Raw genomic sequence first — 24,983 nt, 5'->3', positions numbered from 1 at the left:
GAATGGAGGCCCAGAGAGGTTGAACGACTCGCCCCAGGTCACACAGCAGGCCAGGGGCGGAGCTGGGACTCGAATCGGGAATGCTGACCCCAAGTCCCGTGCTCTTTCCACTAGGCCACCCTGCCTGCCTTCCTTTTAGACCCGGAACCCACGATCTCTGATTGGACCCTCACGAAGCCACCCATACCACTCCTGTAGCCCTTCTGCTGTGCTGACTTACTCACCCTATTGTTTCAGCCTTCTACCTGTGGTTTATTTTATATACGTCCGACACCCCCACTCACCCAGACTTTAATCTCCAAGAGGGCTCGGATTGGGACTTCTGACTCCTATTGTGCTCTCCCAAGCATTCAGTACGGCACTCCGCACGCTGTATGTGTGTGCTTAATAAGCACTATTTATTGATCGACCAACCAGCTTCCTTTGTCCACCGTGCCAGCCTCCCTGGGCACACCTAAGGTAATCTCCTCACCGTACCTCGTTCTCGCCTGTCCCGCCATCGACCCCCGGCCCACGTCATCCCCCGGGCCTGGAATGCCCCCAATCCCTCTGCCCATCCGCCAAGCTAGCTCTCTTCCTCCCTTCAAGGCCCTGCTGAGAGCTCACCTCCTCCAGGAGGCCTTCCCAGACTGAGCCCCTTCCTTCCTCTCCCCCTCGTCCCCCTCTCCATCCCCCCTATCTTACCTCCTTCCCTTCCCCACAGCACCTGTATATATGTTTGTACATATTTATTACTCTATTTATTTATTTTACTTGTACATATCTATTCTATTTTATTTTGTTAGTATGTTTGGTTTTGTTCTCTGTCTCCCCCTTTTAGACTGTGAGCCCACTGTTGGGTAGGGACTGTCTCTAGATGTTGCCAATTTGTACTTCCCAAGCGCTTAGTACAGTGCTCTGCACATAGTAAGCGCTCAATAAATACGATTGATTGATTGATTGAGAGGCTGGCATGATGTGGGCACAACGTACCCCGAGGACGGGTGAGGCTTTGGGGAGCGGTTTGAGCAAGAACGCTCTTCTCGTGGAGCTCGTGTTGTCGGTCTTAATTTTCTCTTCTCCTCCTAGCGTCTGGACCTCCCCAACGGGGAGCCCGCCAAGAAGCCCCCCCACGGGGTGGTCTACGGGGTGGTCCGCAGGTCAGACAGCAACCAGCAGAAGGAGATGGTGGTCTATGGGTGGTCGTCTAATCAGCTGAGGGAAGAGATGAGCTATATCCAAGACGTGAGTCCCTTGGATACGTTGCGACAATCGGTCTCCGTCCACCGAGCGTGCGCCGAGCGCCGGCTTTGGACGGAGCGCTCCGCTGAGCGCTTGGGAGCGTGCCGTCGAGTCGGCAGGCACGATCCCTGCCCTCAATCCATCCGGGCTCGGGGGGAGACGGACGCGGAATTAATTTCGGCTCGAAGAAGAGGAAGGGAAGGAACGCGCTCGGGGATTAAGGTGTCTTCTGGACGTTGCGCAGGTGAGAGCCTCGCTGGAGAAGGTCCGGAAGCGGATGTGTGGAGACTACGATGAAATGAGACACAGGATCGAGCAGCTGACCCGGGAGCTGGAGGTCGGGTCATTCGTTCGTTCAGTCGTATTGATGGAGCGCTTACTGTGTGCAGAGCACTGTACTAAGCACTTGGGAGGTACAAGCTGACAACATGTGGAGACGGTCCCTACCCAACATGCGGGCTCACAGTCTAGAAGGGGGAGACAGACAACAAAACATATTAACAAAATAAAATAAATAGAATAAATATGTACAAGTAAAATAGAGTAATAAATATGTACAAACATATGCACATATAATAATGATAATAATGGCATTTATTAAGCACTTACTATGTGCAAAGCACTGTTCCAAGTGCTGGGGAGGTCACAAGGTGATCAGGTTGTCCCACGGGAGGCTCACAGTCTTAAGCCCCATTTTACAGATGAGGGAACTGAGGCCCGGAGAAGTGATGTGGGACAGGGACTGTGTCCAACCTGATTAGATTGTATCCACCCTAGCACATAGTATATTACCTGGAACATAGCACCTAACAAATACAATGATTATTATTATTATTATTGTTTATCATCATCATCAATCGTATTTATTGAGCGCTTACTGTGTGCAGAGCACTGTACTAAGCGCTTGGGAAGTACAAGTTGGCAACATGTAGAGACAGTCCCCGCCCAACGGTGGGCTCACAGTCTAAAAGACTGGGGTAGGGGTACTGAATGGCCACACACCGTGTCCTGGAACGGTCACCCACACGTCCTGACCTGCCCGGGTCTGGGGACAGTGCTAAGCGCTTAGTACAGTGCTCTGCACATAGTAAGCGCTCAATAAATACGATTGATTGACCTGAGCAGACCTTGCTCGGGAGGGTGAGAGGTCAACGGTCAGCTGGTCTGAGCCGGGCCTGTGGCAAGGACAGCGGGGGAGAGAGCGTGGTGTGGCTCATGTGGACTGGACAATATCCCAGGCCAGATATTCCAGGGGTGGGGAAGGAGCCAGAGATCCCACTGCCCCTCTGAGGGTCCTAGGCCTGGGTGCGAGACTGGGTCTGTGGCAGGGCTGGGGGGAACACCACCCGTATTTACTGGACACCGCATCCTCTCACAGAGCATTGTACCAGGTTCCCCTAAACATATAAATAAAAATATATATAATTGGCATTTGTTAAGCGCTTACTATGTGCACAGCACTGTTCTAAGCGCTGGGGAGGATACAGGGTGATCAGGCTGTCCCCCTGGGGGCTCACAGTCTTAATCCCCATTTTACAGATGTGGTAACTGAGGCCCAGAGAAGTTAAGTGACTTGCCCAAGATCACGCAGCAGACATGTGGTGGAGTCTATTACTCTATTTATTTATTTATTACTCTATTTACTCATTTATTCTATTTGTACATATCTCTTCTATTTATTTTATTTTGTTAGTATGTTTGGTTTTGTTCTCTGTCTCCCCCTTTTAGACTGTGAGCCCACTGTTGGGTAGGGACTATCTCTGTATGTTGCCAATTTGTACTTCCCAAGCACTTAGTCCAGTGCTCTGCACATAGTAAGCGCTCAATAAATACGATTGATGATGTGCACACGTGGCTGTGGGTGGGTGTGCTTGTGTGTCTGTGATTACGGTTGCGGCTGCTGAATCCTCTCCTCCCCTGGTCAGGTATCCAACGTCCGCCAGGATTATCTCCAGAGTCACGTCCAAGCGCAGGCCGCGGCCTTGGACAGCTTCGACCACCTGAACTCGTCCTTGGCTGCCGACTCCATTGGCTTACAGGTACCTCACGGGCCTCCCGGCATACCGATCCTACCCCTTTCATCATCATCATCAATGGTATTTAGTGAACGTTTACTATGTGCAGAGCGCTGTACTAAGCACTTGGGAGAGTACAACACAATGGAGTTGAAGCATTGTTGCCTAATGGTTAGAGCTCGGGCCTGGGAGACGAAGGACCTAGGTTCTCATCCTGGCTTTGCCACTTGTCTGCTGCGTGTCCTTGGAGAAGTCACTTGAGAAGGAGCGTGGCTCAGTGGAAAGAGCCCGGGCTTTGGAGTCGGAGGTCGTGGGTTCAAACCCCGGCTCCGCCACTTGTCAGCTGTGTGACTTTGGGCAAGTCGCTTCACTTCCCTGTGCCTCAGTTCCCTCATTTGCAAAATGGGGATTAAGACTGTGAGCCCCCTGTGGGACAACCTGATCACCTTGTAACCTCCCCAGCACTTAGAACAGTGCGGTGCACATAGTAAGCGCTTAATAAATGCCATTATTATTATTATTATTATTATTATTATTATTATTCACTTCTCTGGGCCTCAGTGACCTCATTTGTAAAATGGGTTGGGTAGGGACTGTCTCTATATGTTGCCAGCTTGTACTTCCCAAGCGCTTAGTACAGTGCTCTGCACACAGTAAGCGCTCAATAAATGCAATTGATTGATTGATTGATTGACTGTGAGCCCCATGTGGGACATGGACTGTGTCCAAGCTGATTAGCTTGTATCTAAGTGCTGTGCCTGGCACATAGTGAGAGAGAGAGAAAAGAGAGAGAAAAGAGAAAGAGATAGAGAACAAAGAGAAAGAAAAAGAGAAATAGAGAGAAAGCAAAAAGAGAGAGAGAAAAAGAAAGAGAGTGGAGGAGGGGGGCAGGGGGAGGCGAGAGAGAGGCCTTCCCAGACTGAGCCCCTTCCTTCCTCTCCCCCTCCTCCCCCTCTCCATCCCCCCGCCTTACCTCCTTCCCCTCCCCACAGCCCCTGTATATATGTATATATGTTTGTATGTATTTATTCCTCTATTTATTTATTCCATTTGCACCTATTTATTCTATTTATTTTATTTTGTTAATATGTTTTGTTGTCTGTCTCCCCCTTTAGACTGTGAGCCCACTGTTGGGTAGGGACCGCCTCTATATGTTGCCAACTTGGACTTCCCAAGCGCTTAGGACAGTGCCCTGCACACAGTAAGCGCTCGATAAATACGACTGAATGAATGGAAGAGAGAGAGACAGACAGATCAATCAATCAATCGTATTTATTAAGCGCTTACTGTGTGCAGAGCACTGTACTAAGCGCTTGGGAAGGACAAGTTGGCAACATATGGAGACAGTCCCTACCCGACAGTGGGCTCACAGTCTAAAAGGGGGAGACAGAGAACGAAACCAAACATACTAACAAAATAAAATAAATGGAATAGATATGGACAGGTGTGTTTCCCACTCACAACGAGCTTACCGCTGACCAAGTGGGCCAGGTTGGCTAAAGCCAGTGTGGGCCAGGGAGCGGGAGGAGGTGCTGGTTTTGGCTGCAGGGGTCGAGGAGAGAACCGGCCTGCCGCTGCCGGGCCCTGGGCCTCTCTTTTGGGAGAGGAGGGCGGCCGGACATGGGGGTGACCCACAGCCCTGGAGCCGTCCGGATCCGTGACTATGTCCTTTGCCAAAGAGGGGGAAAGGCCTTCCCAGACTGAGCCCCTTCCTTCCTCTCCCCCTCGTCCCCCTCTCCATCCCCCCCATCTTACCTCCTTCCCTTCCCCACAGCACCTGTATATATGTCTGTATGTCTGTACAGATTTATTACTCTATTTTACTTGTACGTATCTATCCTATTTATTTTATTTTGTTAGTATGTTTGGTTTGGTTCTCTGTCTCCCCCTTTTAGACTGTGAGCCCACTGTTGGGTAGGGACTGTCTCTCTGTGTTGCCAATTTGTACTGCCCAAGCGCTCAGTACAGTGCTCTGCACATAGTAAGCGCTCAATAAATACGATTGATGATGATGATGACGATGAAAGGAAAGCAGCGCAGGCTCTGGCCTCCCTAGCCGTTTAGACCCCATGTCCGGGCTTAGGCGGATGATAGCCACCCCTCTTCCTCACAAAGCCCGGTCAGAGCACGGCGTAATGGCTAGAGGAAGGGCCCTCTGGGTGCCAGCAGGTCATGGGTTCTAATCTCGGCGCTGCCCCTTGTCTGCTGTGTGGCCTTCTCTGGGCCTCAGTTACCTCATCTGTAAAAGGGGATTAAGGCTATGAGCCTGTGATGATGATGATGATGGCATTTATTAAGCGCTTACTATGTGGAAAGCACTGTTCTAAGCACTGGGGAGGTTACAAGGTGATCAGGCTGTCCCAGGGGGGCTCACAGTCTTAATCCCCATTTTACAGATGAGGGAACTGAGGCACAGAAAAGTGAAGTGACTTGCCCAAAGTCACACAGACTTTAGACTGTGAGCCCACTGTTGGGTAGGGACTGTCTCTATATGTTGCCAGCTTGTACTTCCCAAGCGCTTAGTACAGTGCTCTGCACACAGCAAGCGCTCAATAAATACGATTGATGACACAGCTGACAATTGGCAGAGCCGGGATTTGAACCCATGACCTCTGACTCCAAAGCCCGGGCTCTTTCCGCTGAGCCACGCTGCTTCTCTGCAGGCAAGGGACCCTGTCTAACCCTACCCCGGCTCTGCCAATTGCCGGCTGTGTGACTTTGGGCAAGTCACTTCACTTCTCTGGGCCTCAGTTCCCTCAGCTGTAAAGTGGGGATGAAGACTGTGAGCCCCCCATGGGACAACCTGATCACCTTGTAAACTCCCCTGCGCTGAGAACAGTGCTTTGCACATAGTAAGCGCTTAATAAATGCCATTATTATTATTATTCGCCCGTGTCCATCCCAGCGCTGGCACGTAGTAAGCGCTTAACAAATGCCGTAATTGTTACCGCGTGCTGAGCCCCGCTCTAAGCGCCTGAGAGAGTTACATAGGATCTCCCCCACATCTTACCTCCTTCCCTTCCCCACAGCACCTGTAGATATGTATATATGTTTGTACATATTTATTACTCTATTTTATTTGTACATATCTATTCTATTTATTTGATTTTGTTTGTATGTTTGGTTTTGTTCTCTGTCTCCCCCTTTTAGACTGTGAGCCCACTGTTGGGTAGGGGCTGTCTCTATATGTTGCCAATTTGTACTTCCCAAGCGCTTAGTACAGTGCTCTGCACATAGTAAGCGCTCAATAAATACGATCGATGATGATGATCCCGGTGTAGGGTTAGAGGGGAGCCCTGGTGGGACCCCGGCAGGGGATGGGGGTGACGGTGGCCCGGGGGGGCCGCCTAAGCCCGGACATGGGGTCTAAAAGGCTAGGGAGGCCAGAGCCTGTGCTGATTTCCTTTCATCATCATCATCAATCGTATTTATTGAGCGCTTACGATGTGCAGAGCACTGTACTAAGCGCTTGGGAAGTACAAATTGGCAACATCTAGAGACAGTCCCTACCCAACAGTGGGCTCAGGCTGACCCGGGCCCGCCTCTCTCCCCGGCAGAAGTCTCTGGTGGACGTGACGCTGGAGAACAGCAGCATCAAGGAGCAGGTGCGGAACCTGCAGCGGGCGCACGAGGCCTCCGTGGAGAAGCTGCAGGAGAAGCAGTGCCAGCTCGAGCTGGCCCACGTCGAAAACCAGCTGCTGAAGCTGAAGGTAATAATAACAATCATCATCATCATCCTCATCAATCGTATTGATTGAGCGCTTACCGTGTGCAGAGCACTGGACTAAGCGCTTGGGAAGTCCAAATTGGCAACATAGACAGTCCCTACCCAACAGTGGGCTCACAGTCTAAAAGGGATAATGCTGATGACATTTATTAAGCGCTTACTATGGGCAAAGCACTGTTCTAAGCGCTGGGGAGGTTACAAGGTGACCAGTTTGTCCCACTGGGGGGCTCACAGTCTTTATCTCCATTTTTTAGTAAGGGAACTGAGGCACAGAGAAGTGACTTGCCCAAAGTGACACAGCGGACAAGTGGCGGAGCTGGGATTTGAACCCGTGACCTCTGACTCCAAAGCCTGGGCTCTTTCCACTGAGCCACACTGCTTCACAATGTAGCATGGCCTAGGGCCTAGAGCAATGGCCTGGGAGTCTGAAGGACCTGCGTTCTAATCCCGGCTCCGTTTATCAGCTGTGTGACCTGGGGCGAGTCACTTGACTTCTCTGGGCTTCAGTCACATCAATCAATCAATCAATCAATCGTATTTATTGAGCGCTTACTATGGGCAGAGCACTGTACTAAGCGCTTGGGAAGTACAAGTTGGCAACATATAGAGACAGTCCCTACCCAACGGTGGGCTCACAGTCTAAAAATCATCTGTAAAATGGGGATTAAGACTGTGAGCCCCACATGGGACATTTGTTCATTCGTTCGATCGTATTTATTGAGCACTTACTGTGTGCAGAGCGCTGTACTAAGTGCTTGGAAAATACAATACAGCAATCAATCAATCAATCAATGGTATTTATTGAGCGCTTACTGTGTGCAGAGCAATGGACTAAGCGCTTGGGAAGTACAAATTGGCAACATATAGAGACAGTTCCTACCCAACAGTGGGCTCACAGTCTAAAAATCATCTGTAAAATGGGGATTAAGACTGTGAGCCCCACATGGGACATTCGTTCATTCGTTCGATCGTATTTATTGAGCACTTACTGTGTGCAGAGCGCTGTACTATGTGTTTGGAAAATACAGTACAGCAATCAATCAACCAATCAATCGTATTTATTGAGCGCTTACTGTGGGCAGAGCACTGTACTAAGCGCTTGGGAAGTACAAGTTGGCAACATACAGAGACAGTCCCTACCCAATAGTGAGCTCACAGTCTAAAAATCATCTGTAAAATGGGGATTAAGACTGTGAGCCCCACATGGGACATTCGTTCATTCGTTCGATCGTATTTATTGAGCACTTACTGTGTGCAGAGCGCTGTACTAAGTGCTTGGAAAATACAATACAGCAATCAATCAATCAATTGTATTTATTGAGCGCTTACTGTGTGCAGAGCACTGGACTAAGTGCTTGGGAAGTACAAACTGGCAACATATAGAGACAGTCCCTACCCAACAGTGGGCTCACAGTCTAAAAGGGGGAGACAGAGAACCAAACCAAACATACTAACAAAATAAAATAAATAGAACAGATATGTACAAATAAAATAAATAAATAAATAGAATAATAAATATGTACAGGCATATATACATATATACAGGTGCTGTGGGGAAGGGAAGGAGGTAAGATGGGGGGATGGAGAGGGGGACGAGGGGGAGAGGAAGGAAGGGGCTCAGTCTGGGAAGGCCTCCTGGAGGAGGGGAGCTCTCCAGTCCCTGCCCACAATGGGCTTACAGTCTAGAGCAGGGGAGACTTCCCCTTTTAGACTGTGAGCCCACTGTTGGGTAGGGACTGTCTCTATATGTTGCCAATTTGTACTTCCCAAGCGCTTAGTACAGTGCTCTGCACATAGTAAGCGCTCAATAAATACGATTGATGATGATATGTTGCCAATTTGTACTTCCCAAGCGCTTAGTACAGTGCTCTGCACATAGTAAGCACTCAATAAATACGATTGATGATGATGATGATGAGACAGACATCGAAACAAGTAAATGGGCATCAATAGAAATACATAGAATTATAGATATATGCATATATACGTAAGTGCTGTGGGGCGGGGGTGGGGAAGAGCAAAAGTGAGCAAGTTGACGGGATGCCGAAGGGAGGGGGAGCGGAGGAAAAGGGGGCTTAGTCCGGGACATGGACTGTACCCAACCTGATTAGTCTGTATGAAGCCCAGCGCTTAGTACAGTGCCCAGAACATAGTAAGCCCTTAACAAATGGCATAAAAAAATAAGGTAGCACCCAACAAGCTCCTGAGCCCAAGCTATCGCCTCCGTGCCACCCCTGACTCTTTCTCTGGGGATCCCCAGGGTGGGTGAGGAGGATCCAGCCTCTGCCTGGGCACGGCTGTCCGTCTGAACATCTGGGCCTGGAGTCAGGAATGCTGCCCATCCAGGGATTTGCCTTCCGCTCGGGCCGGTGGGCGCCGGGCTGGCCCCGCTGCCCGCCCCAGTGCCCCACGCGGCCCTTCGCCCGGCAGCGGGCCCCCCCGCAGCGGGGCTGGTGACAGACTCATCCCCGCGGCAGGTGGAGTCGTCCCAGGAGGCCAGCGCAGAAGTGATGCGGGAGGTCACCCGCAGGCTGTACGGCCAGTACGAAGACAAGCTGAAGGAGGAACAAGAGAAGCACAAGGCGGAGAAGGAGGCTCTGATGGTACGTGGCAGCGCCGTCGGTCCACCCAACCCGCTATATTCGGTGGCCCCGGGGGTCCGGGAGCCTACGTTCCCCGCCCGTCCCTGGCAGGCCGGCCCCTTAACCAGGGAGACCCCGCGCCCACTTATTCAGGATCTGACAGCGGCCAACCGTGCGTGCCTCCTGGTCTGCGCCCTGGGGCGCAGAGAGGCCGGTGCCATCTTAGGACAGTGCTAAGCGCTTAGTACAGTGCTCTGCACATAGTAAGCGCTCAATAAATACGATTGATGATGATCTCAGGACCGGGGACCTTGGCAATGCCTGGCATCCTGTTTGTAAGTCACTGGGCTGCCAACTGGTGGAGCCGGGATTGGAACCCGTGATAGTAGTGATAATGATCCTGATGATAGACTGTGAGCCCGCTGTTGGGTAGGGACCGTCTCTATATGCTGCCAATGTGTACTTCCCAAGCGCTTAGTACAGTAAGCGCTCAATAAATGCGATTGAATGAATGAATGAATGCTTTTCCCCCTTCTAGACTGGGAGCCCGCTGTTGGGTAGGGACCGTCTCTATATGTTGCCAACTTGTACTTCCCAAGCGCTTAGTACAGTGCTGTGCACATAGTAAGCGCTCAATAAATACGATTGAATGAATGAATAAATGAATGGATGCTTTTCCCCCTTCTAGACTGTGAGCCCGCTGTTGGGTAGGGACTGTCTCTATATGTTGCCAACTTGTACTTCTCAAGCGCTTAGTACAGTGCTGGGCACACAGTAAGCGCTTGATAAATACAATTGAATGAATGCTTTTCCCCCTTCTAGACTGTGAGCCCGCTGTTGGGTAGGGACCGTCTCTATATGTGGCCAACTTGGACTTCCCAAGCGCTTAGTACAGTGCTGTGCACACAGTAAGTGCTTGATAAATACAATTGAATGAATGCTTTTCCCCCTTCTCGACTGTGAGCCCACTGTTGGGTAGGGACTGTCTATCTGTTGCCACCTTGTACTTCCCAAGCGCTTAGTACAGTGCTCTGCACACAGTAAGCGCTCAGTAAATACGATTGAATGAATGAATTTTATTTGGACATATTTATTCTATTGATTTTATTTTGTTAATATGTTTTGTTCTCTGTCTCCCCCTTCTAGACTGTGAGCCCACTGTTGGGTAGGGACCGTCTCTATATGTTGCCAACTTGTGCTTCGTACAGTTCTCTGAACACAGTAAGCGCTCAATAAATACGATTGAATGAATGAATGAATTCTCACCCATATAATGGAGAAGCAGCGTGGCTCAGTGGAAAGAGCCCGGGCTTGGGAGTCAGAGGTCATGGGTTCGAATCCCGGCTCCGCCACTTGTCAGCCGGGTGACCTTGGGCAAGTCGCTTAACTTCTCTGGGCCTCAGTTACCTGTAAAATGGGGATGAAGACTGTGAGCCCCACGTGGGACAACCTGATCACTTTGTATCCCCCCCAGCGCTTAGAACAGTGCTTTGCACATAGTAAGTGCTTAACAAATACCATTATTATTATTATTATTATTCTCTCCCCCCCAACTCTTTATGCCCTCCTTCCTCCCCGCCGCCGTCCTGAGGGTTTGGCTCCGGGTGTTCGGTGAAGCCGTGGGGCCAGCTCTGAATCTCCCAGATGGCTCTGGGGAGCTCCGGGGGACAGGGGCGGCATCTTTTACATCTCCAAGCCCCCGGCCCCTGGTCATCATCATCAATCATATTTATCGAGCGCTTACTGTGTGCAGAGCACTGGACTAAGCGCTTGGGAAGTCCAAGTTGGTGACATATAGAGACAGTCCCTACCCAGCAGTGGGCTCACAGTCTAAAAGGGGGGAGACAGAGAACAAAACCGAACGTACCAACAAAATAAAATAAATAGAATAGATATGTACAAGTAAAATAAATAAATCAATAGAGTAATAAATATGTACAAACGCACATACACATATACCGGGCGATGCCGCTCACGCTGACCCTGTTTCAAAGGCTTCTTGGACCCCCCCTGACTTCAGCTGGCTCCCACCTCACTGAGCTCTAGGGCCGCAGAGTTGCCGTGTGAAAGGAGCTCAGACCCAGGAAGTAGGAGAACCCCGGACCTTGGGCGAGTCAGCTAACTTCTCCAGACCTCAGTTTCCTCATCTGTAAAATGAGGATAAAATACCCGCTCTCCCTCCCCGCCAAAGCCCCAGGTGAGAAGCAGCGTGGCTCAGAGGGAAGAGCCCGGGCTTGGGAGTCAGAGAACGTGGGTTCTAATCCCGGCTCTGCCACTGTGGGCAAGCTACTTAATAATAATAATAATAATGGCATTTATTAAGCGCTTACTATGTGCAAAGCACTGTCCTAAGCGCTGGGGAGGTTACAAGGTGATCTGGTTGTCCCACGGGGGGCTCACAGTCTTCATCCCCATTTTACAGATGGGGTAACTGAGGCCCAGAGCAGTGAAGTGACTCGCCCAAAGTCACCCAGCTGACAAGTGGCGGAGCCGGGATTTGAACCCATGACCTCTGACTCGGAAGCCCGGGCTCTTTCCACTGAGCCACGCTACTTAACTCCTCTGTGCCTCAGTTACGTCATCTGTAAAATGGGGAGTAAGATGGTGAGCCCCAAGTGGGACAACCTGATTACCTTGTATCTATCCCAGTGCTCAGAACAGTGCTTGGCAAATACCATTATTATTATTATTATCATTATTATTAGAGAATGTATCGGATATGATTCTCCCCGGTCTACCCCAGCACTCAGCACAGTGCTTGGCACATTATAACCGCTTAGGAAATGCCACCCTAATTACCGATCATCCCCAATATCAAGCAGAGCTCAGAGAAAGACCCTCTTGGTGTCCACCCATAGCCAAAGACCACCCCAACCCAGCTAAACTCCACCGCTACCCCCTGGAATAGAGCTTCATTCGTTCATTCAATTGTATTTATTGAGCGCTGACTGTGTGCAAAGCACTGTATGTACTGAGCGCTTGGGAGAGTTCACTATAGCAACCAACACACAAATTCCTGCCCACAACGAGCTCACAGTCTGGTAGGGGAGCTAGTTATTAATATAAATGAATAAATAGATAAATTACATAAGTGCTGTGGGGATGGGAGGGAGGATGAATGAAGCAGCATGGCTCAGTGGAAAGAGCAAGGCCTTTGGAGTCCGAGGTCAGGGGTTCAAATCCCGACTCCGCCAATTGTCAGCTGCGGGACTTTGGGCAAGTCACCTAACTTCTCTGTGCCTCGGTTCCCTCGTCTGTAAAATGGGGATTAAGCCTGTGAGCCCCCCGTGGGACACCCTGATCACCTTGTGACCTCCCCAGCGCTTAGAACAGACGTAGTAAGCGCTTAATAAATGCCATCATCATCATCATCACAGGCTCATAGCCTTAATCCCCCTTTTACGGATGAGGTAACTGAGGTTGTTATTATTATTGTTATTATTATTATTAATGAAGGAGCAAGTAAAAAACGAGTGGGAGGAGAGGAGAGCTTAGTCAGGAAAGGCTTCTTGGAGGAGGTGGGCCTTCCATAAGGTTTTGAAGTGGGGGAGAGCCGTGAGCAGCCTCACCCTCAAGAAGAGCGCAGTCCGATCGAGCAGCGGGGAGCCACGGACGGAGCCCGGCCCGCTCGGCCTAAGGAGCGCCGGGCCCGGACCGCGGCCCCCCGCTCAGCGCCGTCCATCCATCCGTCTGCCGGGCAGGAGGAGACCAACCGCTTCCTGAAGGCCATGGAGGAGGCCAGCGTGAAGATGCAGGCGGCGGAGGCCAGCCTGGAGGAGCGCGACCGCAGGGTCGGGGAGCTGGACCGGCTGGTGGAGCGCATGGAGAAGGTGGGACCCACCCCCGGGACCCTTGGGGCTACCAGGCGCTCAGTACAGAGTGCTGTAGCTAGGGGATGCTCAGTAAATCCCTTCCCCTCTTCCTCCTCGGGGCGGGCCCTGCCCTTCCTGTGGCTTATAACCCCTGGTACGTCGAGGGAGGGAGAGGAGGGTCCTTGCCCTGGCAGTGTGGGGGGGACAACTCTGCTCCTGTCACACTGACCTCTGCCCCTCCCCCTGAGAGGTTTGCCATCATCAATCGTATTTATTGAGCGCTTACTATGTGCAGAGCACTGCACTAAGCGCTTAAGCTTATTTAAGCTTATTTGTACTTCCCAAGCGCTTAGTACAGTGCTCTGCACATAGTAAGCACTCAATAAATACGATTGATTGATTGATTGATTAAGCACTGAGCACTGTTCTAAAGCCCTGGGGAAGTTGCAAGGTAATCAGGGTGTCCCACGGGGGGGGCTCACAGTCTTAATCCCCATTTTCCAGATGAGGGAACAGGCACGGAGAAGTTGTGACTGGCCCAACGTCACACAGCTGACAGTTGGTGGAGCCGGGATTTGGACCCATGACCTCTGACTCCAAAGCCCGGGCTCTTTCCCCTGAGCCATGCGGCTTCTCTGAAGCGCTCACGATGTGCAAAGCACTGGGGAGGTCGCAAGGGGCTCACAGTCTTCATCCCCATTTTACGGATGAGGTCGCTGAGGCCCAGAGAAGTGAAATGACTTCCCCAAAGTCACACAGCTGACAAGTGGTGGAGCCGGGATTTGAACCCGTGACCTCTCCCTCCAAAGCCAGGGCTCTTTCCACTGAGCCACGCTTCTTCCTCAGTGTGCCCCGGGCCTGCCGCCCTCCGCGGGGACGTGACGAGCCGATGGCTCCGTGACGCTTTTTCCCCCGTCTCAGGAGCGGCAACAGCTGCAGCAGCAGCTCTTGCAGCACGAGAGAGAAATGTCGTGCGAGACGACTCATCCCCATCCCGACCAGGAAAGGTAAGGCCCTCTGCTTCCCAGTGGTCACTGCGATCTATCCTTCCCGCTGGGGCCTGTGCTGTCCGACCTGCCGCAGGCGGGTTCCCGAGAGCCTCAGTTTCCCCCCTCGTGACTCCGCGGGGGCCTCACAGAGCTCCCCAGCCGTGTGCAAATTGCTCCCCCGGCCCGGCGGAGGTGGGGTCACCGGAATCTTTCGGCATCGGCTGTCGATCCTGCAGTCGGGAGCCGATCAGGAGGGATGTCCAGGGAATCTGGACTTAAACGTGGGAGAGCAGATCGTTCGGGAAGAGGATCGGGCTGAGGGTGACCGATAAAAACTGGCCGCCTAATTTCCCTGGGGACTGGGCTGGAAGCGGGATCATCTTCTAAGATGACCCTGCGGTCACGTTCTAATCAAATGACCCTTTCTTCCTCCCAAATCCCTTCTGCGAGTGTAAACTCACTGAGATATTTATTACTCTATTTATTTATTTATTTTACTTGTACATTTCTATCCCCTTTATTTTATTTTGTTGGTATGTTTGGTTCTGTTCTCTGTCTCCCCCTTTTAGACCGTGAGCCCACTGTTGGGTAGGGACTGTCTCTATGTGTTGCCAATTTGTACTTCCCAAGCGCTTAGTACAGTGCTCTGCACATAGTAAGCGCTCAATAAATACGATTGATTGATTGATTGATTGAGACCTAAAGGAAAGAGTTTTGAGGGACCTGGGGTCTAACCCCAACTCTGTCACTTTTCCGCTGTGGCATCAGGCAGGTCGTTGAATCTGACTGGGCCTCTGTTTCTTCATCATCATCATCATCATCATCAATCGTATTTATTGAGCGCATACTATGTGCAGAGCACTATACTAAGCGCTTGGAAAGTACAAATTGGCAACATCTAGAGACAGTCCCTACCCAAACAGTGGGCTCACAGTCTAAAAGGGGGAGACAGAACAAAACCAAACATACTAACAAAATAAAATAAATAGAATAGATATGTAGAAATAAAATAAATAAATAGAGTAATAAATCTGTACAAACATATATACATATATACAGGTGCTGTGGGGAAGGGAAGGAGGTAAGATGGGGGGGATGGAGAGGGGGACGAGGGGGAGAGGAAGGAAGGGGCTCAGTCTGGGAAGGCCTCCGTTTCTTCAGCCGTGAGATGGGAATAATAATACCCATCCTTCCCTTCCTTACAGGGTGTGGGAAAACCAAATAAAATAAGTCCTGTCAAAAGCTCTGAACACATTCGAGTGATCAACCAATCCATCAATAGTATTTTTCGAGTGTCTACTGCGTGCAGAGCATTGTACTAAGCACTTGGTAGTTAGTAGAGTTAGTTAAGAGAATTAGTAAATACAATCCCTGCCCTCATTCATTCATTTAATTGTATTTATTGAGCGCTTACTGTGTGCAGAGCACCATACTAAGTGCTTGGGAAGTACAAGTCGGCAACATATAGAGACGGTCCCTACCCAACAATGGGCTCACGGGACCTATGGTCAAGCAGGAGAAATAAACACTAATAAAAATTACAGATAGGTTGAAGCAATGGAGTTTAAAGATTTGTACATAAATGCACCTTAGTGAGCTGGAGTGCATACCCAAGCGCTTATGGGAAGTGTTTAAGTGAAGCAGCATGACTTAGTGGATTGAGCACGGGCCTGAGCATCAGAAGGACGTGAGTTCTAATCCCGGCTCTGCCGCTTGTCTGCTGTGTGACCTTAGGCAAGGCGCTTCACTTCTCTGGGCCTCAGTTACCTCATCTGGAAAATGGGGATTAAGACTGTGAGCTCCGTGTGGGACGGGGAGTGTGTCCAGCTTGATGATCTTGTATCTTCTCCAGCGCTTAGAAGAGTGCTTGACACGTAGTAAACAACAGATTCTATCATCATGGTTATTATTATAAGGTGGAGCAAAAGTGCTGAAGTGGCCATAGGAGGGGAAACTGGGTGGAGAGATGAGAGATTAATCGGGGAAGGCCTCCCGGAGGAGGTGTGATTTCAAAAGGGCTTGAAGAGGGGAAAGCAGTCATTCATTCATTCAGTTGTATTTATTGAGTGCTTACTGTGGGCAAAGCACTGTACTAAGCGCTTGGGAGAGTATGATATAACATCAGATTCATTCATTCAATCGTATTTATTAATAATAATAATGATAGCATTTATTAAGCACTTACTATGTGCAAAGCACTGTTCTAAGCGCTGGGGAAGTTACAAGGTGATCAGGTTGTCCCACAAGGGGTTCACAGTCTTAATCCCCATTTTACAGCTGAGGGAACTGAGGCACAGAGAAGTGAAGTGACTTGCCCAGAGTCACACAGCTGACAGTTGGCAGAGCCGGGATTTGAACCCGTGACCTCTGACTCCAAAGCCCGAGCTCTTTCCACTGAGCCACGCTGCTTCTCCACGCTGAGTCTTTACTGTGTGCAGAGCACTGTACTGAGCGCTTGGGAAGTACAAGTTGGTAACACATAGAGACGGTCCCTACCCAACAATGGGCTCACAGTCTAGAAGGGGGAGACGGACAACAAAACAAAGCATGGAAACAGGTATCAAGTCGTCAGAACAAATAGAATTAAAGCAAAATGCACATCATTAACGAAATAAATAGAATAGTAGATATGTACAAGTAGAGTGATATATCTGTACAAACTTATATACAGGTGCTGCAAGGAGGGGAAGGAGGTAGGGCGGAGGGGATGGGGAGGAGGAGAGGAAAAAGGGGGCTCAGTTTGGGAAGGCCGTAAATTCCCTGCCCACAACGAGCTCACAGTCATCTGCCAGATGTGAAGGGAAGGAGAGTTTTAGGTAGGAAGGAGGGAGTGAGCATAGGGTCCGTGGTGGGGGAAGGGGAGGAGAGGTGGGGGGCCGGGGGCTTCACCTCAAGAAAGGCCCCACCATGTCCCCTCGTGGCCCAAGGGCCTACACCTTGGTGTTGATGACAGCAGAGCAGCTGGGAGGCGGGCAAAGAGACTGCTCAGGTATCGGGGAGCGGAACCAACTGGACATAGAGGCAGTGGTCACTACGGGTTATCGCCCGTGCCCAGGGCCCCCCCCTCCACCCCCGCGCTCGGCCCTCCTGGGCCCGGGGGCACCCGCCCCCTCCCAGCGGGTCCATCTCCCCGATGCCTCGTTGAGTCCTGTCACGGCTGCTGGGGCTGAGCATCTCCTTCCGCCCGGCGCGGGCAGGTACCGGCAGCTGGAAGAGTCGGCCGCCGGCCTCCGGGAGCGAATCCGGCACCTGGACGACATGGTGCACTGCCAGCAGAAGAAAGTCAAGCAGATGGTGGAGGAGGTGAGAGCCGGCCTGGCCGGGGGACCGGTCGGACCCGCGAGGGGTGGTGGGTCAGCGCGGTGGGGTGGTGGGAGCCGGCCGACGAAGCTGGGAGGGTCCGCTAGCTTCCCTGGGGGTCGCGTCCGGGCCGGCTAGGGCTGCCCACCAAGCACCAGCATCCTGTGGCGGCAGCTCGCTGGTCATTCATTCATTCAGTCAGATTCATTGAGCACTTACTGTGTGCAGAACACTGTACTGAGCGCTTGAGAAGCAGCGTGGCTCAGTGGAAAGAGCCCGGGCTTCGGAGTCAGTGGTCGTGGGTTCAAATCCCGGCTCCACCAATTGTCAGCTGTGTGACCTCGGGCAAGCCACTTAACTTCTCTGGGCCTCAGTTACCTCAGCTGGAAAATGGGGGTTGACCGTGAGCCCCCCTGTGGGACAACCTGATCACCTTGTATCCCCCCCCCGGCGCTTAGAACAGTGCTTTGCACATAGTAAGCGCTTAATAAATGCCATTATTATTATTATCATTATTATTGAGTGGGTACCTTGCGTGGCTCAGTGGAAAAAGCATGGGCTTGGGAGTCAGAGTCCATGGGTTCTAATCCCGGCTCCGCCACTTGTCAGCTGTGTGACTTTGGGCAAGTCACTTCACTTCTCTGGGCCTCGGTTTCCTCATCTGTGAAATGGGGATGAAGACTGTGAGCTCCACGTGGGACAACCTTGATTTTCTTGTATTCCCCCCCAGCGCTTAGAACAGTGCTTGGCACAGTAAGCGCTTAACAAATACCAACATTATTATTATTACATTATAACAATAAAAAGACACATTCCCTGCCCACAATGAGCTTACAGTCTAGGCGGGGGAGACAGACATTAATACAACACCCCCAGTCCTGTGGTCCCTGAGGGACCGTCCCCCTGGGTCACCACCAACCAAGGTGAGGGGGGGCGGGGGGGGCGGGTCACCTTTCTGGGGTCTGCACCTGTGGGACCCAGGACCCCAACCATCATCATCATCATCAACCGTATTTATTGAGCGCTTACTGTGTGCAGAGCACTGTACTAAGCGGCCAGAGGGGCCGCAGAGCCAGTCTGACTTGGAGGAGAGGCCTCCCAGTTGGGGACGGGGCGAGGGTCGCGTGGCTGGGGAAGCGGGGAGCCAAGCTGCAGTGCCCTTGCGGAGGGGGACACGGATTTTTAAAATTTCAGGTAAGATGTAATTTGGAGGGTAGTTAATGGCGCCTTATTCTCATGAAAACCAGATTTAAACTTGACAATGTGCTGGGACTTAACCCTGCTTTTCAAAAGATGATTTGCGGGGTTGACGTCAGGTCGAAGCCAGGCCCATAATTCGAAACCCCGTCTTTCCCCTGGCTGAGTCCCCCAGCCAGCGTCATCACAGGATGGGGATCCTGCTCTGCCTCCCTTGGGGGCCTGGAATTACAATAGACCTGCGCAGGCCGCATCGGAATTCCTTCTGAAATTCGGCTTCCCATCAATCAATCTGGTGTATTAACTGAACTTTTATAATAATAATGGTGTTTGATAAGCACTTACCTATGTGCCAAGCACAAGAGCACTGTACTAAGAGTTTGGGAGGGCACAGTAGGGTCAAGTCCCTCGCTCTCAAGGAGCTTACGGTCTTGGAGCGGATCGATATGTCAATCGGCGCTATTTATCGGGTGCTCACTGTGTGCAGAGAAGCAGCGTGGCTCAGTGGAAAGAGCACGGGCTTTGGAGTCAGAGGTCATGGGTTCGAATCCCGACTCCGCCACATGTCTGCTGTGTGATCTTGGGCAAGTCACTTAACTTCTCTGGGCCTCAGTTACCTCATCTGTAAAATGGGGATTAAGACTGTGAGCCCCACGTGGGACAACCTGATCAGCCTGTATCCTCCCCAGCGCTTAGAACAGTGCTTTGCACATAGTAAGCGCTTAACAAATGCCAATAATTATTATTATTATTATTATTATTAGAGCACTATACTGAGCGCTTGGGAGAGTACATTACAGTAAAGTTGGTAGACACGATCAGCGTGGCTCAGTGGAAAGAGCCTGGGCTTGGAGTCAGAGGACGTGGGTTCTAATCCCGGCACCACCACTTGTCAGCTGTGTGACTTTGGGCAGGTCACTTCACTTCTCTGAGCCTGTTACCTCATCTGTAAAATGGGGATTAAGACTGTGAGCCCACCTGATCACCTTGTAACCCCCCAGAGCTTAGAACAGTGCTTTGCCCATAGTAAGCGCTTAACAAATGCCATCATCATTATTATTTTTATTATTTCCCTCCAAGAGCGTACTTACAATCTGGTAGGGGAGACAGACATTAAAATGAATTACAGGCAGGGGAAGCCACAGAATTTAAAGATGCATATGACAAGTTCCATGGTGGGGTGGGGGTGAGGGTGGAAATGAGTACCTAATAAATTAATCAGTGATATTTATTGAGTGTTGAGTCTGTGCAGAGCACTGTATTAAGCACCTGGGAAAAGTACCGACTCTGTTGTAATGTAGACACGTTCCCTGCCCACAGTGAACTCATTGTCTAGAGAGGGAGACAGATATTAATAGAAATAATTTACTAAAGGGCTCTGGATTGAGGACTCCAATGTGTCAGTGGCCCAGTAGAGAGGAAGTAGGGTGGGGGTCTGGAAATCCAGCTGCAGAGTGTTAAAGTGAGATGTAATTAGCGTGATCCCAGGGGTCCTGGCCATCCCATAAGGTGCAGCTGCTTGTATGCTCGGGGAGGGACTGGAGGCTCCCAAAAGGCCTGGGTCTGGGTCCTTTGGGGAGAGGCCGGGAGTTTTGACCAGCTCTGTCCCCCTGCGGTATCCCAAACTTCTCCTTTGCCTGAACTGGAAGTCTGGGGTCCCGCTCCACTCTGCACTCTGACCCTGCCGCTCCTGTATTCCACCTGCCTCTTCCTCTCTGGGCAAGCGGGTTGACGTCTTTTCGCCCCCCTCCCTCCCTTTCCCGATGCCCAATCGGGCCTGGTTTGCGCCTCGTTGACCGCGTGTGGTCTGAGAAGACTCCGTGCCGCCCTCGTTTCCCCTGGCCGGGCTAGGCTCGGGCAAAGTGGGGCCTCAAGCGTCAGGAGGCCTCGGGTCCGATTGCATCTTCGAGAGCGAAGTTGATTTTGTGTGATAGATATTGAGCGCGGTGCATTGTGAGAAACACTTAGGGGCGTACAAGGAGCTTAGTCGACAAGATCCCTGCCCCCAGGGAGCTTGCAATCAGAGGACCTGCTTGTCCCGTGCACGAGGTCGGCGCCTCGGAGGGAGGAAGCAGAAAGGCAGCATTTCCTCCCCTGCCAACGGTGAGACCGGCCACTCAGCGGCTAGGCTGGACCGTGCGGCCCCGTCTCCCGATCGGAGCGATCCCTGGTGCTCTGTGAGGCCGGGATGCCAACTTGATCCTGGACCCCGTGGGCAGAAGCAAGGTCCGATGGAGGGACTGAAGCCCGGGCTCTGAAGACGCTGAAAAGTGGTGGCTTCCTCAGCGGGGAGTCGGATATCTGGAACGGGGGCACCGATCCATGTGGCAGTGGTGGCATCAGGAGGGGATGCCCAGCTCGAGGCTCCGGTGTGCCCTGGGGGAGTCCGGCATACCCCTTCCTGAAACACTGTGGTGGAAAAGAGCTGAAGAAGAGGCAGCCCCGGCCAAGCCGACGATCGGGGTGCCACAGGCCCTTCTGGGGCGGAGAGGGCAGGAGGCTCAGAGGACTCTCCCGTCTGGACTGACTCATGACTCATTCATGCATCTGCTACATGAAGAACACTGTACTAAGTGCTGGGGACAGGACAGTAGAACCACTCAGAATGATTCCTGCTCTCAAGGGATTTTCCATCTAGGAGGGGAGACAGGTCGGGGGAAGCAACCGAGTTTCAAGACTACGTTCTCCAGGGATTGTGAATAGCCAAGATGGAGCAGTAGGGCTGAAGCGGTGGTAGGAGTGACATAAGGTGGAGAGATGAGATTAATAAAAGGGATGGGTAGAGAGGACACGTGATGGCTAGTCCCCAAAACCCACAGTCCCAGGGTTAGGGGCACCCACTGAAGCTAGTGGGTGTCAAGCTCAGAACAAAAAGAATCGGAAGTATTTGTTCACCCAGCTGGGGGTGAGTCTGGAAAACCACGGGAAGCCGTGGAGGTGGAATCAGCAGCAGGGTCCAAAGTATCTGCTGGGTCACTGGCAGGGAGATAGTGCTGGAGAGGGCGGAGAGGACTGCGGGATGATCCCTGCTGTGTCACTGGGAGAGAATCGGGGATGGACAGGGGGGATTCAGGGGGGTGAAGTGGACCAGGCTGGGTTACTGGAGGGGGAGTCAGGGGTGTTGGATGGTCCATCATGGGTCACTAGAGAAAGAATCAGGGATGACAAGGGGAAAATCAGGAGCGTTAGATGGTCTGTCCTGGGTCACTAGGGGAGAGTCAGGAATCGAGAGGGGAGAGTCAAGGATGTGGGCTGGGCCAGGATGAATCACTGGAAGAAGAGTCAGGGGTGTTGAGTGATCCATTCTGGGTCATTGAAGGAAGAGTCAGGGATGGAGAGGGGAAAGTTCAGGGGTGTTGGATGGTCAGTGCTGGGTCACTGTGGGGAGAGTCAGGGATGGAGAGTCAGGGTTGTTGGATGGGCCATGCTGAGAGTCGGGAGTGGAGAGTTGGAGGTATCGGATGGTCCATCCCTAACCATGGGTGTGAGTGACCGGACCAGTTGACGGTTCATCCAGACGTCTTGCTGCCACTGTGGGAGACAGTCCTGGACTGAGTGGACATTGGGTCCGACCCAATTCTATAACTGCTGCCTGGAAAATGACTTCAAGGGAGAGGAGAGCGGGCCGAGAAGAGCGCCGGAAAAGACCGGAGAGCCCATCGTATGTGGAGAATTCAAGGGATGCGTGGAGGAGATGAGAAGTTCTGAGGGGATTGCCTCTCTGTCTCCAGGAACCTGAAGGTCTTTCAGAGGAGGAAGAGGCTGGGCTGTTGGGGATTTCGCTAACGTCACATGGATGGGTCCCTGGGGGCTGCACCACCCAACTGTAAGGGTGACCAGAAGAACCATCAAGCTCATTCAGACGTGCCGCTGGCAGCCGGGTGGTCCAGGGCCATCCCGGGGGCTAAAGCTGTCCTTCCCTGGTGAGCGAGGGCTCTTCCTGGTTCCTCCCAGCTGGCTTTCCCTTCTCCCACTTCTGCTCCACTCCAACCGGTGGTCTGGGACAGCCCCTCGCTCCTCTCTCTCTCTCCCATCTGCCTTGTCTCTACCGAGGGTGGGGCGGCAGGTAACTCCGGGGAGAACACACTCCAGCGCTTTCTTCCCGGGTCTCGGCCCTGGGAGGCTCCACGGTGTCTCCGTGTGGCTCAGTTTGAGCCGGAACCCCAAGGGGTCGAGGGTCCCGCTCGGCCCAGACCTCCCCTTACTCCCACACTGCCGAGAGGCCCCCCGGATACCGCGGTGGGATTGGATCCGTCCGGTCCTAGAGCAGTGACGGCTCCCAGAGGTGCCAGGGAGGGACGAAACGTTTGCACTGGCAGAGCAGCGACACGGGATCAGGACGCATCCTAACCCACTCCCTTGACCTGTTTCCAGATCATGTCCCATGAGCTCTTCTTCAGATTTAGGCTGCGGCTCTTTGGCAGATGACGGAGCGGGAGCCCGAGCCCCCCGAGAAGCTCCGCCGCCGTCGGCGAGACCGAAGAAGAACCGTGTGCCGACGGGGCTGACATTTCCCCACGACCTTTGAAAGCCCAACTCCATTGGAGAAGACCGGACTCCCTGAGGGCCGAACCTCAGCACTGCCGACGCGAGCAAAGTCCGGCCCGTAACCTGTGGCCAGCAGTGCCGTGACAAGTAAAACATCCATGCGAGGCTGGGCCCAGGACCCCAGAGACCCTCTCTGAGGCCACATCGTTCACCAGGACTCTGAGGAAGTTCTCTTTTCCTCCATCTTTGCCACGGGCCGATCAATGGGGAGTGTAGCCCAGGGGAGCCGTTGATCTACAGTGGAGAGACCCTGGGGCTGGGAGGCAGGAGACCTGGGTTCTAATCTCAGCTCTGCCACTGATCTGCTGTGTGACTTTGAGCAAGTCATTTCACCTCTCTGGACCTCAGCTTTCTCACCTGTACAATAGGCATACTATTACCCGCCGTTCCCTGTGTTGAAGACAAAAATAAGTCGTAGTTGGCAAAAGCACTTTGGAAAATGAAAAGTTCCTCCATAGTCAAACACAAAGTCCTACTATGAGTGCTTCTGGTTTTAAATGCTGGTGGCAGCAACTCCCATCTATCCGGGATATCAAAATACCATCCCCTCCCACTCTTCTGTCCACAGGGCAAGTGTGAGAGTGAGGCAGGGGGTTGCGTTCCCCCAGGATTATATAAAGTCTGAACTACAAGTCCCAGAGTGCCCTGGGACCTGAACTGTAGGTCCTGAGCAAGGATAATAATAATAATAATAATGATGGCATTTATTAAGTGCTTACTATGTGCAAAGCACTGTTCTAAGCACTGGGGAGGATACAAGGTAATCAGGTTGTCCCACAGGAGGCTCACAGTCTTAATCCCCATTTTACAGATGAGGTAACTGAGGCGCAGAGAAGTGAAGTGACTTGCCCAAAGTCACACAGCTGACAAGTGGCAGAGCCGGGATTTGAACCCGTGACCTCTGACTCCAAAGCCCGTGCTCTTTCCACTGAGCCACACTGCTTCCCAGGATTTAAACTGGGCCACAGTGGCCAAAGGCCAGCGCGTGGGAGACGGATTGAGGAGTTGAGCTGGGACTGTCCCAATTCTGGAAAATTTCTCCATTCATCTAAAACCCCAGAGAACAGCAGCCATCCTGGGCCATCCCAGCTCAGCCAGGACGCCTACTCAGTGCTTCCCCGGCATCTCCACTGATTTTCAGTGCTTAGAACAGTGCTTTGCACATAGCAAGCGCTTAATTAATGCCATCATCATTATTACTATTTTGCTGCCGGACGGCAGCCAGCCCCCGCCACACCTGGATGAGGAAGGAGGAGGTCGGCCATGGGCTTTCGGAGCCTTGTGTGGGATAGAGGGCAGACTCAGGAGGACGGGATCCAGACCTCCTGGAAAACCATGGGATCTCCGACCCTCCTGCTCCCCCGGAAAGCCCTGAGTTGCGGGAGGAGATCTAAGCGTTCCCATCAAAGCCCACCACCCCGAGTCTGCCTGCCTCAACCCGCCTGCCCGTGCCTGTCTCAGGCAAGGCGCTGGCCCAAGTGGCACACAAAGGGGCATGTTAGAGGCTCAGGCCAACCCCCATCAGCGCTGGGGGAAGGGTATGTTGCCAACTTGTACTTCCCAAGTGCTTAGTACAGTGCTCTGCACACAGT

At 52.1% G+C, this 24,983-nt stretch overlaps 1 protein-coding gene across 2 annotated transcripts in view; it reads left to right on the top strand.

Annotated features, from left to right (window-relative positions):
• LOC119931702 (myocardial zonula adherens protein) overlaps positions 1-24,983 on the top strand; it is an 87,397-nt gene that overhangs the window by 22,563 nt on the left and 39,851 nt on the right. For both annotated transcript variants that reach the window (XM_038750565.1, XM_038750564.1), the window contains exons 3-10: positions 1,069-1,224; positions 1,466-1,558; positions 3,147-3,260; positions 6,794-6,946; positions 9,441-9,566; positions 13,247-13,375; positions 14,279-14,364; positions 17,544-17,649. In XM_038750565.1, the coding sequence (XP_038606493.1) occupies positions 1,069-1,224; positions 1,466-1,558; positions 3,147-3,260; positions 6,794-6,946; positions 9,441-9,566; positions 13,247-13,375; positions 14,279-14,364; positions 17,544-17,649 (963 nt within the window). The remainder of the gene's footprint in view (positions 1-1,068; positions 1,225-1,465; positions 1,559-3,146; positions 3,261-6,793; positions 6,947-9,440; positions 9,567-13,246; positions 13,376-14,278; positions 14,365-17,543; positions 17,650-24,983) is intronic.

This window comes from Tachyglossus aculeatus, chromosome 8 (genome assembly GCF_015852505.1).
Source record: "Tachyglossus aculeatus isolate mTacAcu1 chromosome 8, mTacAcu1.pri, whole genome shotgun sequence".
NCBI classification, from domain to species: Eukaryota; Metazoa; Chordata; class Mammalia; order Monotremata; family Tachyglossidae; genus Tachyglossus; species Tachyglossus aculeatus.
This window is presented reverse-complemented; position numbering and strand designations above follow the sequence as displayed.